Raw genomic sequence first — 13,908 nt, 5'->3', positions numbered from 1 at the left:
AACCTCTAAGTGTCTATAAAGACACCTTAGCCCTCTCAAATATTCAGACTAACAACCTAGTCACTTGAGGAAAACAAATCTCAACAGAGTTACAATAGAAAGTGTTTACAAATAATGCTTCTATATAAGAAAATCAAACAAAGTTTAAGAACAAATGCTTACACAAATAATGAGCAACAAATGTTAAGTTTTAGAGATTATCTTAGAAATAGATTTCTCACAATGGTGTCAACCGTTTCAACCGTTTCTTCTTTTTTTCATCTTGAAAGCCTCATATTTTTTAATTAAGGCCAGAGCCTTAGTTTCCTTGATTTGAGCATTGCTATCATGTGTCATTCTTAATGAATCAAGAATGTTTTTTTGTTGTATCTCTATTAGTGATTTTCTTATACTCATTATAAGATATAGCATTGAGAATAATGGTTTTAGCTTTTAGATGATTCTTAAACTCACGTTTCTGTTCATCGTTGAATCTATTTCTAGAAATGGGAATACCAATAGTAGAAACAGGTTCTTAGTAACCAATTGTGACAATCTCCCCGAGATCAATATCATATCCTAGAAAGAAACTTTCTAGTATATCTTTCCATTAGTCAAATCTCTCTCCATCAAAGATAGGAGGTTTAGCATTGTAACTATCTCTTTCGTTTGTGTTAGCAGCGACAACCATAAAAGTTTTTCTCACACTGGACCTCTCTACAGGGTTAAGTATCTGATTAGAAAATCAATAACAAAGTCGGAGCTCTAATACCAATTGAAGGTTGAGAAAAATACAAGAAAGGAAGGTTTGAATAGGGTTTTCAAAAAAAAAATTCTTTTAGAAAAATGAGTCACCAAAATAAATGAGACAGACAATGTGAGAAAGAAGATTGACACGTTTGGTTTATACAAGTTCACCTTAGAAAAGGTTAATCTTTCCCACCTGTCAAGGTGATTTCGCCTTCAAAAAGACTTAATCCACTAATCATGAAAGATTACAAACAATCTCTAAGAGTCTATAAAGACACCTTAGCCCTCTCAAATATTCAGACTAACAACCTAGTCACTTGAGGAAAACAAATCTCAACAGATTTACAATAGAAAGTGTTTACAAACAATGTTTCTAGATAAGAAAATCAAATAAAGTTTAAGAACAAATGCTTGCACAAATAATGAGCAACAACTGTTATGTTTTAGAGATTATCTTAGAAATAGATTTCTCACAATGGTGTCAACTGTTTCAACCGTCTCTTCTTTTTTCATCTTGAAAGCCTCATATTTTTAATTAAGGCCAGAGCCTTAGTTTCCTTGATTTGAGCATTACCTTCATGTGTCATTCTTAATGAATCAAGAATGTTTTTTTTGCTGTATCTCTATTAGTGATTTTCTCATACTCATTATAAGATATAGCATTAAGAATAATGGTTCTAGCTTTTAGATGATTCTTAAACTCACGTTTCTGTTCATCGTTGAATCTATTTCTAGAAATGGGAATACAAATAGTAGAAACAGGTGCATAGTAACCATTTGTGACAATCTCCCCGAGATCAATATCATATCCTAGAAAGAAACTTTCTAGTATATCTTTCCATTAGTCAAATCTCTCTCCATCAAAGATAGGAGGTTTAGCATTGTAACTATCTCTTTCGTTTGTGTTAGCAGCGATAACCACAAAAGTTTTTCTCACACTTGACCTCTCTACAGGGTTAAGTATCTGATTAGAAAATCAATAACAAATTCGGAGCTCTAATACCAATTGAAGGTTGAGAAAAACACAAGAAAGGGGGGCTTTGAATTAGGTTTTCAAAAACTTTTTCTTTTAGAAAAATGATTCACCAAAATAAGTGAGATAGACAATGTGAGAAAAAAGATTGACACGTTTGGTTTATACAAGTTCACCTTAGAAAAGGTTAATCTTGTCCACCTACCAAAGTGACTTCGCCTTAAAAAATGACTTAATCCACTAATATTGAAAGATTACAAACAACCTCTAAGAGTCTAGAAAGACACCTTACCCCTCTCAAGTATCCAGACTAACAACCTAGTCATTTGAGGAAAACAAATCTCAACAGATTTACAATAGAAAGTGTTTACAACTGTTGTGTTCTAGAGATTCTCTTAGAAATAGATTTCTCACAATGGTGTTTCTAGAGTAGTATCTCTCAAATTTTCTTTCTCTTTCTTTTCTTTCATGTTGAAGTTTTGTATTTAGTAGTTGAGTAATAGTTTTGCCACGGTTGAGCCCCATTTCTTCAATGGTGAGTGCCTTTCTATATATACTCCCAAAAAGTAGACCGTTAGGAAGGACAATATGTTTCTTTCTTTTCTAGCTGACATAACTGCTCAAATGTGATAGTGAGAGAAAAAGAGCACACAAAAATTGGGTTCATACATATGTCCTTGTAGTAGTGAAAAAGGTAATGTATTATTATACCATTATGCTTCTACCGCAGGTTTCTGATCTTTCCTTCTTCAAAAATATACTTCTAATATGAAGTAGTGAGAGCATAGAAGAGATCAAGTAATGTGAATATCCCAAGAGTATTTGAGTGTTCACTGTCAGAACTTAGTCTTCAGAGTTGAACGCAATAACTTATCTGACTGACACATCTTTATTTCTGAGCTGGAAGCAAAAGCTTATCTGAGCTTGAAATCTTGACTTCTGACATGGAAGAGAAGCTTATCTTAGAAACACTTGAAGATCCTTTTCTAGCGAACATTCAACATTCTTCAGAACTGTTGAGGTTACTTTAGAAATGGATGAATAGTTCTTATGAGGTGTGCCAGTTCCGATTTTGATGATCCTTTTAGATAGCAATCCATAATCAATCAAAATATTTTATCTGCACACTTAATAAACTATTAGAGTACAAAATTGTTACATATAAAATATATGCGTGGTTATCATCTAAACTAAAGATTCAATGCATAACCAAATCTTATTCTAACAGTATACATAGAACAACCCCTAGTTTTCTTATGAAAAACCAAGAGTCAAAGTTCTACAAATAGAAGAAAGCGTTATACGGTATGAAATAAGAGGATAAACGATTTCTTAAAGGATATTGGCTTCAAGAAGTGTGTATTCGAACATGGTGTATATGTGAAAAAGGATACAAATGAAGGGGTGATAATCTTTTGTCTATATATAGATGATTTGTTGATTACGGGTAGTGATGAAGAATGCATTTTAAAGTTCAAGAGTGAGCTTATGAAAGAGTTTGAGATAAGCGACCTTAGCCTCATGACATGCTTCCTTGGTATTGAGTTTTACAAGTCCAATAAGAGACTGTTCATGCACTAAAGAAGGTATGCGCTTGAGAGTTTGAGGAAGTTTGAAATGGAGCATTGCAATAAGGTCGTTACTCCAGTTGAACGGAGGTTGTCGTTATCGAAGAATCAGGATAAGCAAGATGTTAATCCAACTAAATATAGGAGGCCAATTGGATCTTTGCGTTACTTGTGCAATGCACGACCAAATTTGGCGTTTAGTGTCTATATTGTGAGTAGATTCCTGGAGAGACCGAATATGTGTCATTTGCAGCAATCAAGATAATTCTAAGATATGTCAAAGGGTCTATTGGCTGCGGAATTCTCTTTCCCGCAATGGACAACTGAAGAAAATGCAATTTTCTTGATTTTACACGATTCTAATTGGTGCGAAGGTAAAGATTATAGAAAGTCTACAGTTGAATACATCTTTATGTTTGATGAAACACCAATCTTCTGGTGTTTGAAGAATGAACCAGTAGTGACACTCTCTTCTTATGAGGCTGAGTATATTGTCGCTTTGTTGTTTGTGTGCCAAGTCGTGTGGTTGATGAATATGTTGAAAATTTTAGGCAACGAATAGGGTGATGTTGTAATGCTCTTGGTTGATAATGTTTCTGCTTTAAACATTTCTAATAAGAACCCCATTGCACATGGGAGAAAAAACATATTGACATGAAGTTTCACGACTTGAGAGAACTTGTTAGTGAAGGAATGTTAAGATTGGGGTATTGTATAAGTGAAGATCAAGTGGCGGATTGCTGACCAAAGGAGTCATAATTCAAGTGTTTAAAAGATTGAAAATGAGTCTATGTATGGATGATTTGGGACACATGAATTAAGATGGTGTGTTAAAAAAAAAAAAGAAGCTAATTCACGTGCATAAAACTAGTTGCACTTTTATGTCAACCGATTACATCCATTTAAAATATCAAACAGAAACATACAATAACATAATAAGTCAACCAGATACACCTGGAAATTTTAGTTAAAAACCGAGTTTGTAATGAAGTGCAACAGATTGATATAATATACCAATTTTATTTTTGTTTGATAATTGTACCTACTCATGTAATTGTATAAATACCTTTAGATATCACATAAATGATAGATTACATATTTTCACCCTCAATTTTACTCTCTCTAATTTTTCTCACTCTCTCCCTCTCCATACTCAATTACTCAATTATTCACCAACTCTATATAATTATATTTTAAAACCTTTTAAATTATTTAACTCTAAGAATAAATTGACTTAAGACATGCTATATCATTAGGTCTAATTTCAAACATGGTGTACTCATTTCTTTTCATTTGGTCGAAAATTGAGGCTTAATTAACTAAAGTGAATTCAAAATCAACATGTAAAAAAGTTACACACCATTGCATGCGGTTGTACCATCACATATAAATTTGAATATAAAACACTTTAAAATGATTACACCTCATAATGAAATTGAACCAATAGAACCGCGAACCAATAAAAGCGCGAACCATATCTCACCCTACCCGGTTTGTGGTTTTTATTCTTCAAAATCAAATCATATATATATATATATATATATATATATATATATATATATATATATATATATATATATATATATATATATATATTGAATAATGCAAACATGGTGGGGTGGGGGCTGCTATGTATATAATTCATGTCCTTATTATGTAACCTTCTTTCCTTTCTTTTTTCCATCTTTTGCTTTCTCTTCCCTCCCAATTCTTTCTCTCTCTTCCTCTCTTTCTCTGACCTAATTGTCTCTCTTCTATTCACATAACCACTCATCTCCACAAACACACCAACCACAACCTTGAGAAGAAGATCCTTCTAAATTTAGTATCTTTTTTTCATATTCTCCAACCCCATCACCTAGATCTGTCAATAGACTCATAAAAAAACAACATTTTGGGAAGTTTTGTCATAGCTAGCTATAACTCTAGAGGATAATATTTCAATAGTAACAAAGATCTTCATCAAGATGACTCCAATTAACTTGGCAGGACAGTTTGGTGACACGACATACACCAAGGTTTTTGTCGGAGGTTTAGCTTGGGAGACTCAAAAGGAAACTATGAAGAAGTATTTTGAACAGTTTGGTGAGATCTTGGAAGCTGTTGTCATCACTGATAAAGCTACCGGAAGATCAAAAGGCTATGGATTTGTATGTTTCTCTTTATTTCTTCTCTTTATATTTCAATATATTTATCATTATCATGATTTTATTATATATATATTTATATTATTTGTTGATTACTTACCTCAAGTCTAAAATGAAGTTTATAAATTTTTTTTAAAAAATTTATATAAAAAAATAATTTAATTGTAATCAGACTGAATCTCAGTAGATTGTAGTAGCAAAAGAACTCAATCACTTAAAATATCTCAATGGATCGTGGTAGCAAAATAATTCAGACACTTACAATATCACTACGCGTATTTAAGTATATATGATAATAGTATTTGGTTTCATTTACTAAGAAAATTTGTTTGATATTTAAAGTTAATTTTTGTTGGTTTTATATTTTAGGTTACTTTTCGTGAACCTGATGCTGCCATGAGAGCCTGTGTTGATGCTGCTCCTATAATTGATGGTAGAAGAGCTAATTGCAATCTTGCTTCATTGGGTGTTCAAAGATCTAAGCCTTCAACACCAAAACATGGTAATATTCTATTAAAGTATTTATTTATTTACTAACTCCTTCCATATAAATTACATTTTATATTAAAAAATATGAATTTACATGCATAAAAAAACATCTCTAAAATATCTGCATGCATGTATAAATAAGTTTTACACATATACAAATTAAATTTTTCATTATAGACCTGATAAACTTATCTTATCTAATTAAGTTTAAATTAAAAATATTTGGTTTTTATTGATATGATGTATAAGATCTTAAAAGATACATTAAATCTTTCTATTTTATACTGTCACTATTAATGTGAATGGATATTCCTTTTGCAAATTATTTTTTAGTTTGAGTGAAACTTAAATTACGTTGTAAAAATATTCTTTGATGAGAAAGAAAGACACACAGCTAAGTGGCAGCTAAGGTTGGATATTCTTCCAGAGTGGAAAGTTATCAAAATGTTTTATCCATGTGTAAAGAGTTTCATTATTTCATGTATGTTTTTTGGGAAACAAATAAAATGAAACAAGTGTGTTTTTGAAGCATCAAACCAAATGAGTCTATTCTACTGCTTTTACTTCCTTTATTGTTTTTTTGTTTTTGTTTTTGTTTTTTAACCTACATTTTCCTTTACTATGTATTGTTATATATTCAAAATTCAAAATCATCATGTTTCTTAGAACTATTAGAAAAAGTTGAATTATCAAAAAAATATTTGAACACTAAAATTTATATTGATATCTAAATTTAGCATCTCTAAATATAAAGACAAGTTTGATGTTCTTTGATATTTTACATTTTTAATAATTTAACTATTTAAAAATAATCAACTTATTTAATTGAATACATGATTTGAATCAGCACAATTTTATTTATTTATTTTTAAGAGATGAAAATTTAAGAATTAGGTTATTAAAGCAATTTTTTTTTTTTGTATTTTCTAATATATTTTAAAGAATCAAACACATAAAATCACACACATTAAATGTGAAGCATAGTGAAAAATCGATATTACGGATTCAAAAACTATGTCCCAGAACCGATATTATTGATTTAAAAATATGCTACAAAATCGATTAGATTAATGTTTCTGCACATGCTATAAGATTATATATATTTATATTTTTGTCTAAAATATTGAATGGTATTGATGAATTCTGGTGTAATGATGAAAAAATGAAGGTGGAGGAGGAAGGAACTTTAGGGTAATGGGTTCATTCCAGACAGGATTTGGAGGAGTGGGATCTGCTTTTCCTTCAGCTGCAACCTTCCCACATTATGCTATCCAGCAAGGGATACCTTATAATGTCTATGGGTATGAAACTCTATCAATATGCTTCTTGCACACTAATACACTATACTATATACTATTTTTTTTCATTTATATAATATCAAACAAAACATTTACATTTGTACTAGTATAAGGTTAGAATGTCACGTGCAATGCCAACTCATGCACAACAAAACCATTGAATATAATTTAATATACTAGCTAGGCTTATCACTGTAACAACAACCTAGCATGCTTTGCCAGTTCATTTGTGGTGTTCTTTTTAAATAAATAAAACAAAATAACTACCTTAGTCCACATGGTCCTTTCTGTAGCTTTTTCATCAATTATCTTTTTCTATGAAAAACAACAAAACATGGTCAGCATATATACTTGTAAATCACATACATGATTTTTTACATCACTTTTGCTATTTATTGTTAGGGCCAACTCACCCTACAATTCAATCAGAATTTTGATTGAAGCTCATCCAAATCCAACCAAATTGTTTTAATTAAAATTATTGATTTGATATATTAGTTTAAAATTTTTAATTGTATCAAATTATTAATAGCATTTTTTCTTAAATCAAACTATTTATTAAAAAATAAACTATTATTTTTCTTTCAATTTTTAAATAAAAAATAAAAAATTATTTATTATTTTTCATTTTCAATTTGATTTATTTGTTATTTATTTTTATTTTTAAAATGTTTGTGCAATATAATTCGCTTCACTAAGTAAATAATATAAAATTCAATTATTTTAAATTCAATTCGGTTAAATTCTATTATTGATTTTTTAAGAGTCCTAATTATAGCTTCACATGGTTCTTTTTCTTATTGTTTTTTCATATTTTCTCAGCACATGCATGTCTTGTCATCTTATTGCATATCTATATATCTATAAGAAACTTAAATATCAATAATGGAATAGTAAAGATATATAGTGTGAATATACCTCATTATTGTGTCTAATAAAAAAAAATTAAGATAGCATTTAAATATGTTGAACTGATTTTTTTGTAATTGTTTGGACACTATTTTCAGGTACTCTTCTTACTCGCCAGATTACAGTTACCCTACGGTTTGTACTTTTAACTTTTACTTTTTCTCTTGTTTCCTATGTTTATACCTTTTACCTAGGATGCGTTTTCAAGCATGACTTTTACGACACACTTTGCTTTTTATCTTTAAAGAAATATCCAACTACTATACACTCATTCAAATATTTAATCTAATCATATAAAATTAATGCTACCTAATAAATCCTATTAACAATATCAATTTGAGTCATGTTTGTAACTTCTAAGAACACGTCTTTGCAGTTGAATATTGACCACTGTTCAAATGTTTTTTAATCTCTTTAAAATATAATTCTTAATTAGAATATTGTAAAATAAGGACATATAAACTATTCTTTCTGGATAACTTTTATTCATATAGATACCTATATAGGAGTATCTAATCTTGAACTTGTGTGGCTAGGATGAAAAAAGAATAAGAAAATATCCACTCCTGTTTTGAAAATACCACTTGAATAATTTAATTTCATAAAATACTTCATAAATATCTTTTGATTAATTTTTACTTTTACAAATCTCAATCAATTCTATCATATTTATCGTTTAATAATATTATTCCACAAATGATTTTAATTAATGTTATTTTGTTTACAAAATTAAATTAATTCAAGATTAAATTTTTATCTTTTTATTTTAGCTAATACCTAATTTTAGTCCTTTTTAAATTGGGATTTTAGTTATATTGCAAGTTTCATGATTTTCTCCAAAAATCTAATTTAGCTCATTTTTAATATCATGTTATTTTTATTAATGATGTGGAAATATTTGAAAATATGTCATTGGTATCATGTAAAGCTAGGTATTTTTCTTGTTTTATTAGACGACTTAGATAGTCTTCTGAAATTTATTATTCTTTCTAAATTACAGATATCACTTAATAAATGTAATTTCACAACATTAACAAGTATGAAATAAGTGTCTAATAGTATATTTAAGTCTTAATTAGTAAATATACTAAATGATGTTATACATAAAATATTGGTATTAAACTAGTTTAGATTTTATTTTCAATTAACATGTTAACTTAATTACAATTTTATTCATGCTATTTTAACTCATTTAAAAAATTAATAACTATATATTAAATTCAAATAATTGTAATCTCTAATAAAATTATAGTCAAGTCTAAAAATACATAAGTGCTTTGATAAAATAGTTTGAAGTTTTTAAACTTTACTAGAGATGTTGGAAATTAGGCTAAGGTTTAGTCCATAACAACATCATTTATCATTATATTTATGCATTAATATAAATTATTTGTTAATATTTATAAATCTATAATTTAAAATAAAAATGTTTATCATATCAATCATAAAAATGATATCTAATTCATAAAAAGAAATAACCTTTTATTTATAATTTATAAATATTTTTTTATTGAATTTATTAAGTTAATGTGATTTAAAAATATTAAACATGATTGAGTTTACTGTTTATATTATTAAATAGTTTATTTTATATTCCAAATAAGAGAAATATGATAGTTTATAATTAATCATATTTAAAAGGCTAAATTACAGATTTGGTCCCCCAATTTTGCCTAATTCACAAAGTTAGTCCTCATATTTCAAATTCAAACACTTTTGGTCCCTCTATTTTAAATTTTAACCGTTTTGGTCCCTCTTTCACTTTTTTTTATAGAAAATCGATGAGATCTTTTATTTTTTAACTTATATTTTTATGTATAAAGTACAAGAATATGTTTATATACGATGATTTGTCATATTTCAGAAGTAACTTGTTATTTATAACATAAAACATCATTAATTTTAAGTGCAAAAATATGAAAAGGAGACCAAAACTGTTTAAAATTTAAAATAAGGGGACTTAAACTGTTTAAATTTAAAACAAGGGGACCAAAACTGTTTAAATTTAAAATAGGGGGTCCAATTTCGTGAATCAGATAAAATAGGGGGACCAAAACTGTAATTAAACCTATTTAAAAATATTCAAATAAATTATAACTTTCAATATTTTTCTTTAAATAAATAAAAACTTGTATTTAAAGAAGTTTTTTATTTACACCCAATTTAAATGCCTCCTATCTTAAATATAAATAAAAATAAATACATTTACTATAAATTTTAAATCAAATATATTAATTTTCTTTAATAAATATTTGATATAGAAAACATAACATATAGGCTATGGTCCACAAATATAGATATCAAAAGGGTAAAATAGTAAATCAACATGAACCTTGCTTATGAATGTGGCCACCAACTTTTTTACACTACAGCTCATAATTGTACCCTACAGAATGTGGAGGTGAACGTGGTAAGTCGGTGACATTAACAGTACTTTTTTCATATAATTGATAATTCCATAGAACCAACAAATGATTGTGTACAGCACTGGCACTAGTCAAAGTTTTTCTTCTATTTCTTTCTACTTTTTCTCTTTCTTTGTTTCAAAAATACAGTGAGGTTTCTGACTTTATGGTCCATTCTTTTCTGACTCTATACTTTCACAGTCTTCTATACATTCAAAGCCTTTTTCAGACCCTAAATTATTTTATCCAATGCATGCTTTGTTTCTATTAGTGGTCCTAAAAAAATAATTATTTTATCATTACTAAAATTTAAATTAATAAAAATATTATTAAATAATTCAAATTAAGAATCGATATTGTTAAGTTTGACGTTATCACCGAGTTAACTCTGGTGAACTTTCCAGTTGTGTGAGTTTTTAACGATTATTGTTATTTTAGGTATTGATATTGTTAATGTTAATTGTGATTGGAAAATGCAGAGCTATTATGGTGTGTATGGTGGAGCAGCAGCCCAGTATCCAGTTTATGGAAGTGGACCAACTGGAGGGATGATGACTGGTGGCGCAGCGGCCGCGGCAGCTTACTATCCATATCTTCAATATGGCGAAGGAACCGGCGGTGCAACGACCGGGGGATACACTTCCGGGCAAGGTTATGGTGTTAACTATCCACCTCATGTGTTTCAGTATTCTCCAATTGCTTCTACTGGTGGTTATGCTCAGCATTATGGAACACCTATTTCTCTTGCTCCTTCTCCTGCTGCCTTGCCATCAGGTTTTTACTTCTAACTATATTCTTATTCTTATAAAAGTGTAAATTAAGGTTTGGTAGTCTAAAATTGTTTAAATAATCGCTGAATCAAACCAAACCATAAAATCGAACTAAAGTTAAAATAGTGAAATTATAACGTTTTGATTAGTGAATTAAATTTATGTTGCACAAACTATTTTGAAACCAAATTAAATAGTTTATAAATGACCCGAAACAAGTAAGTTTAAAATTATATATTAATTTTTTTTAAAGATTGTACAACGATTCGTTTGATTTTTTAATAAATGGTTTAGTTTGTGAAAAACTCTCTTCTACATTGTTCGGATTTTCAAATTATTATATTAATCTGATAATTTTTGTTCAGCTGGATTCTTCCTAAACTAAAATGGTTTGGTTCAATTCAGTTTTTTAACAGCCCTAACCCTAATATCGTCACGATTAAAAGTGTGATAATTTTTGTTAGTTTATTTGATTATGCAATTAAAAGTGTATTAATGAGGCGCTAATTTTTTTGACAGTGTGTTTTGCTGTGCCACAGGCGTGACAATGGCTCTCCAAGCTCCAATTCCTCATCGTTAGAGACTCATCATATCAATATCATGATCTCAATCTAGCTATGTCAAAACTTCCCCAAGTTAATGCTTCTTGAAGTCTCTTATATCATCAATCAACCTTTGGCCTAACCATGGTGTTTCACACACACACTATTCACTAACACCAAAGAAAAAAGCCCATCATTGGAATATGGGCTTTTCCATCATCATCATCATAGGCCCCCCATAGGGGCCCAAAGGTTTTCTCTCCATACAATTTGGAGAGTCATACTCATCAATCATCATCATGCATTACTCCCTTCCTCTTTTTTTTTTGTTCATGAAAAAAAAGTTGCATTGGTTCTTGAAGAGAATCAAAAAGATGTTTAATCACCAACAAAAGCTATAGGAAATAGCTCAAGTTGGAAAAAGAATGGAAACTTAGCCCATGGAAAAGCTAAGCCCAAACAAAAGCCCATCTTGTTAATTAACTTAAGCCCATGAAGGGAAAAAGTGAAAGTAATAAAGATTGGTTTTTCAAAAATTGTAAATTCAAACAAATAGATAGCTAGTTTTGCAGAAATAGGTATTCCCTTTAATCACTTGCTAATCACACCTCTCTTGATGATGAGGTGAATTTAGCAATCATGGACATTTTGGATGTCCCATCTTTTTTGTATGGTAACATCTAGATATATATATAGTCTTAGTTTTTAGGGTTAATTAGGATAAGTCATGTTTATCAAATTATTTTTATTATAAAAGGGTTTAACCAACCAACAAATTGACCATCTTCTCTTTGGGTAAGAGGAGAAAGTAACTAACTATGTTTTTGTTTACTTAATGTAAATTCATTGTGGCTAAACTATGGGAGTTTAAGCCCAATTTAGGAGGGATAGCATATGTAGTACATTTCATCATCATTTTGAGAGCTACATCAATGGAATGTGTAGAACTCAAAAACACTTGCATGTAACCTTGGGAGATATTTGGGTTCCCTTAGGTTACTTCACTTTGCTCACCAACCATGGTTAGGACATAGGTGAATTAATGAGAATCTCATCATCACTCTTTCTTTGTTTCTCTCTCTCTCACTCTCTCAATGTCTTTCATTTTATCAATCTCATCCTTTTATATCTCTCTCTATGGCAACTTTTAAATTGAAATGAACCTTAGTACTTGTTAATTTTATGTGTAAGCCTATATGGTATTTGGATTGTAATTAGGAAATCTAAAGTAGGAAGATTATTTCATTCTTTATCCATATGCTGGATGAGAATGGAATTGCTACTTATTCTACTATGCCTTTAATTTGTTATATTATGTTTGTGTCAATCAACATGTGTCAAGAAGTTTATGCTTTCATGCAATGTTCATCTTTCTATATATCTCAATCTATAATTTTTCTTACAATATTATATTATAGAACATTTCTAACAAATTTAGCATTAATTTGAATGTAATTTATATATCAATAAGACACATTATAGTTAAAATCTTGTGAATGTTAAACAAGTTAATTTTAATGTATCTAATCGATACATCAAATATTTTTTTAATATGTATTAAATTTTATTAAAATATGATATATGTTATGAAAAATTTGACAGTGTAGAGTATCAAACTCTATGTAGTAAGATTTGTTGACCCAAAGTGTAAGTCAAAACACTTACACAAAACTTAGCGGTTAAAACTAATAGATCATATAACTCTTAAGTATTTCAAGTTAAAAACAAAATTATAATGGTTTCAGGTGTCAATAATTTATGTGTTAGAACAATTTACAGAAGATTTTACTTTAGTTTTAAATGAGTCTCCACTAATAACCAGTGAGATTAATTTTCTCGAATTAGTGATCAAATAGCTAGATATCAAATTTTAAAAAATCTACACTAAAGAGAAGCACTTGATCTGTTTAGATGCTTTTAAACCGTTATTTCTTTACACGTGTCTAATTAATCCTTTTCATTATCAATATTGTTAAGTGAAAAAAATTTAATTCAAGTGTTTGTAATTGGTTGTTGCGGGACTATAACCAGTTACACCATTTTAGCAGAATCAAACAGAATCATTTTGTAACCGATTA

At 29.1% G+C, this 13,908-nt stretch overlaps 1 protein-coding gene across 2 annotated transcripts; it reads left to right on the top strand.

The window, feature by feature from the left end:
- The first annotated feature begins 4,896 nt into the window (after positions 1 to 4,896).
- LOC131627966 (uncharacterized) lies at positions 4,897 to 13,157 on the top strand. 2 transcript variants are annotated; one of them, XM_058898821.1, is made up of 6 exons: positions 4,897 to 5,420; positions 5,787 to 5,919; positions 7,075 to 7,207; positions 8,212 to 8,248; positions 10,998 to 11,292; positions 11,828 to 13,157. In XM_058898821.1, the coding sequence occupies exons 1-6, from the start codon at positions 5,238 to 5,240 to the stop codon at positions 11,866 to 11,868; spliced, it is 822 nt and encodes a 273-aa protein (XP_058754804.1). In that variant the 5' UTR covers positions 4,897 to 5,237; the 3' UTR covers positions 11,869 to 13,157. The 2 variants fall into 2 exon arrangements, with proteins under 2 accessions (XP_058754804.1, XP_058754805.1); XM_058898822.1 differs by having other exon boundaries at positions 4,899 to 5,420; positions 11,808 to 13,157.
- The last annotated feature ends 751 nt before the right edge of the window (positions 13,158 to 13,908 follow it).

This window comes from Vicia villosa, unplaced genomic scaffold, assembly GCF_029867415.1.
Source record: "Vicia villosa cultivar HV-30 ecotype Madison, WI unplaced genomic scaffold, Vvil1.0 ctg.000417F_1_1_1, whole genome shotgun sequence".
Classification (NCBI taxonomy): domain Eukaryota; kingdom Viridiplantae; phylum Streptophyta; class Magnoliopsida; order Fabales; family Fabaceae; genus Vicia; species Vicia villosa.
The sequence above is the reverse complement of the archived record's forward strand: the minus strand, read 5'-3'. Positions and strand labels throughout refer to the sequence as shown.

What these genes read in the sequence shown, in the direction of transcription:
- LOC131627966 (XM_058898821.1), top strand. Translation starts at nt 5,238, where the DNA reads ATGACTCCAATTAACTTGGCAGGACAGTTTGGTGACACGACATACACC. An exon ending in GATCAAAAGGCTATGGATTT is followed by an intron (nt 5,421 to 5,786) that starts GTATGTTTCTCT and finishes TTTATATTTTAG; the next exon opens with GTTACTTTTCGTGAACCTGA. An exon ending in ATACCTTATAATGTCTATGG is followed by an intron (nt 7,208 to 8,211) that starts GTATGAAACTCT and finishes CACTATTTTCAG; the next exon opens with GTACTCTTCTTACTCGCCAG.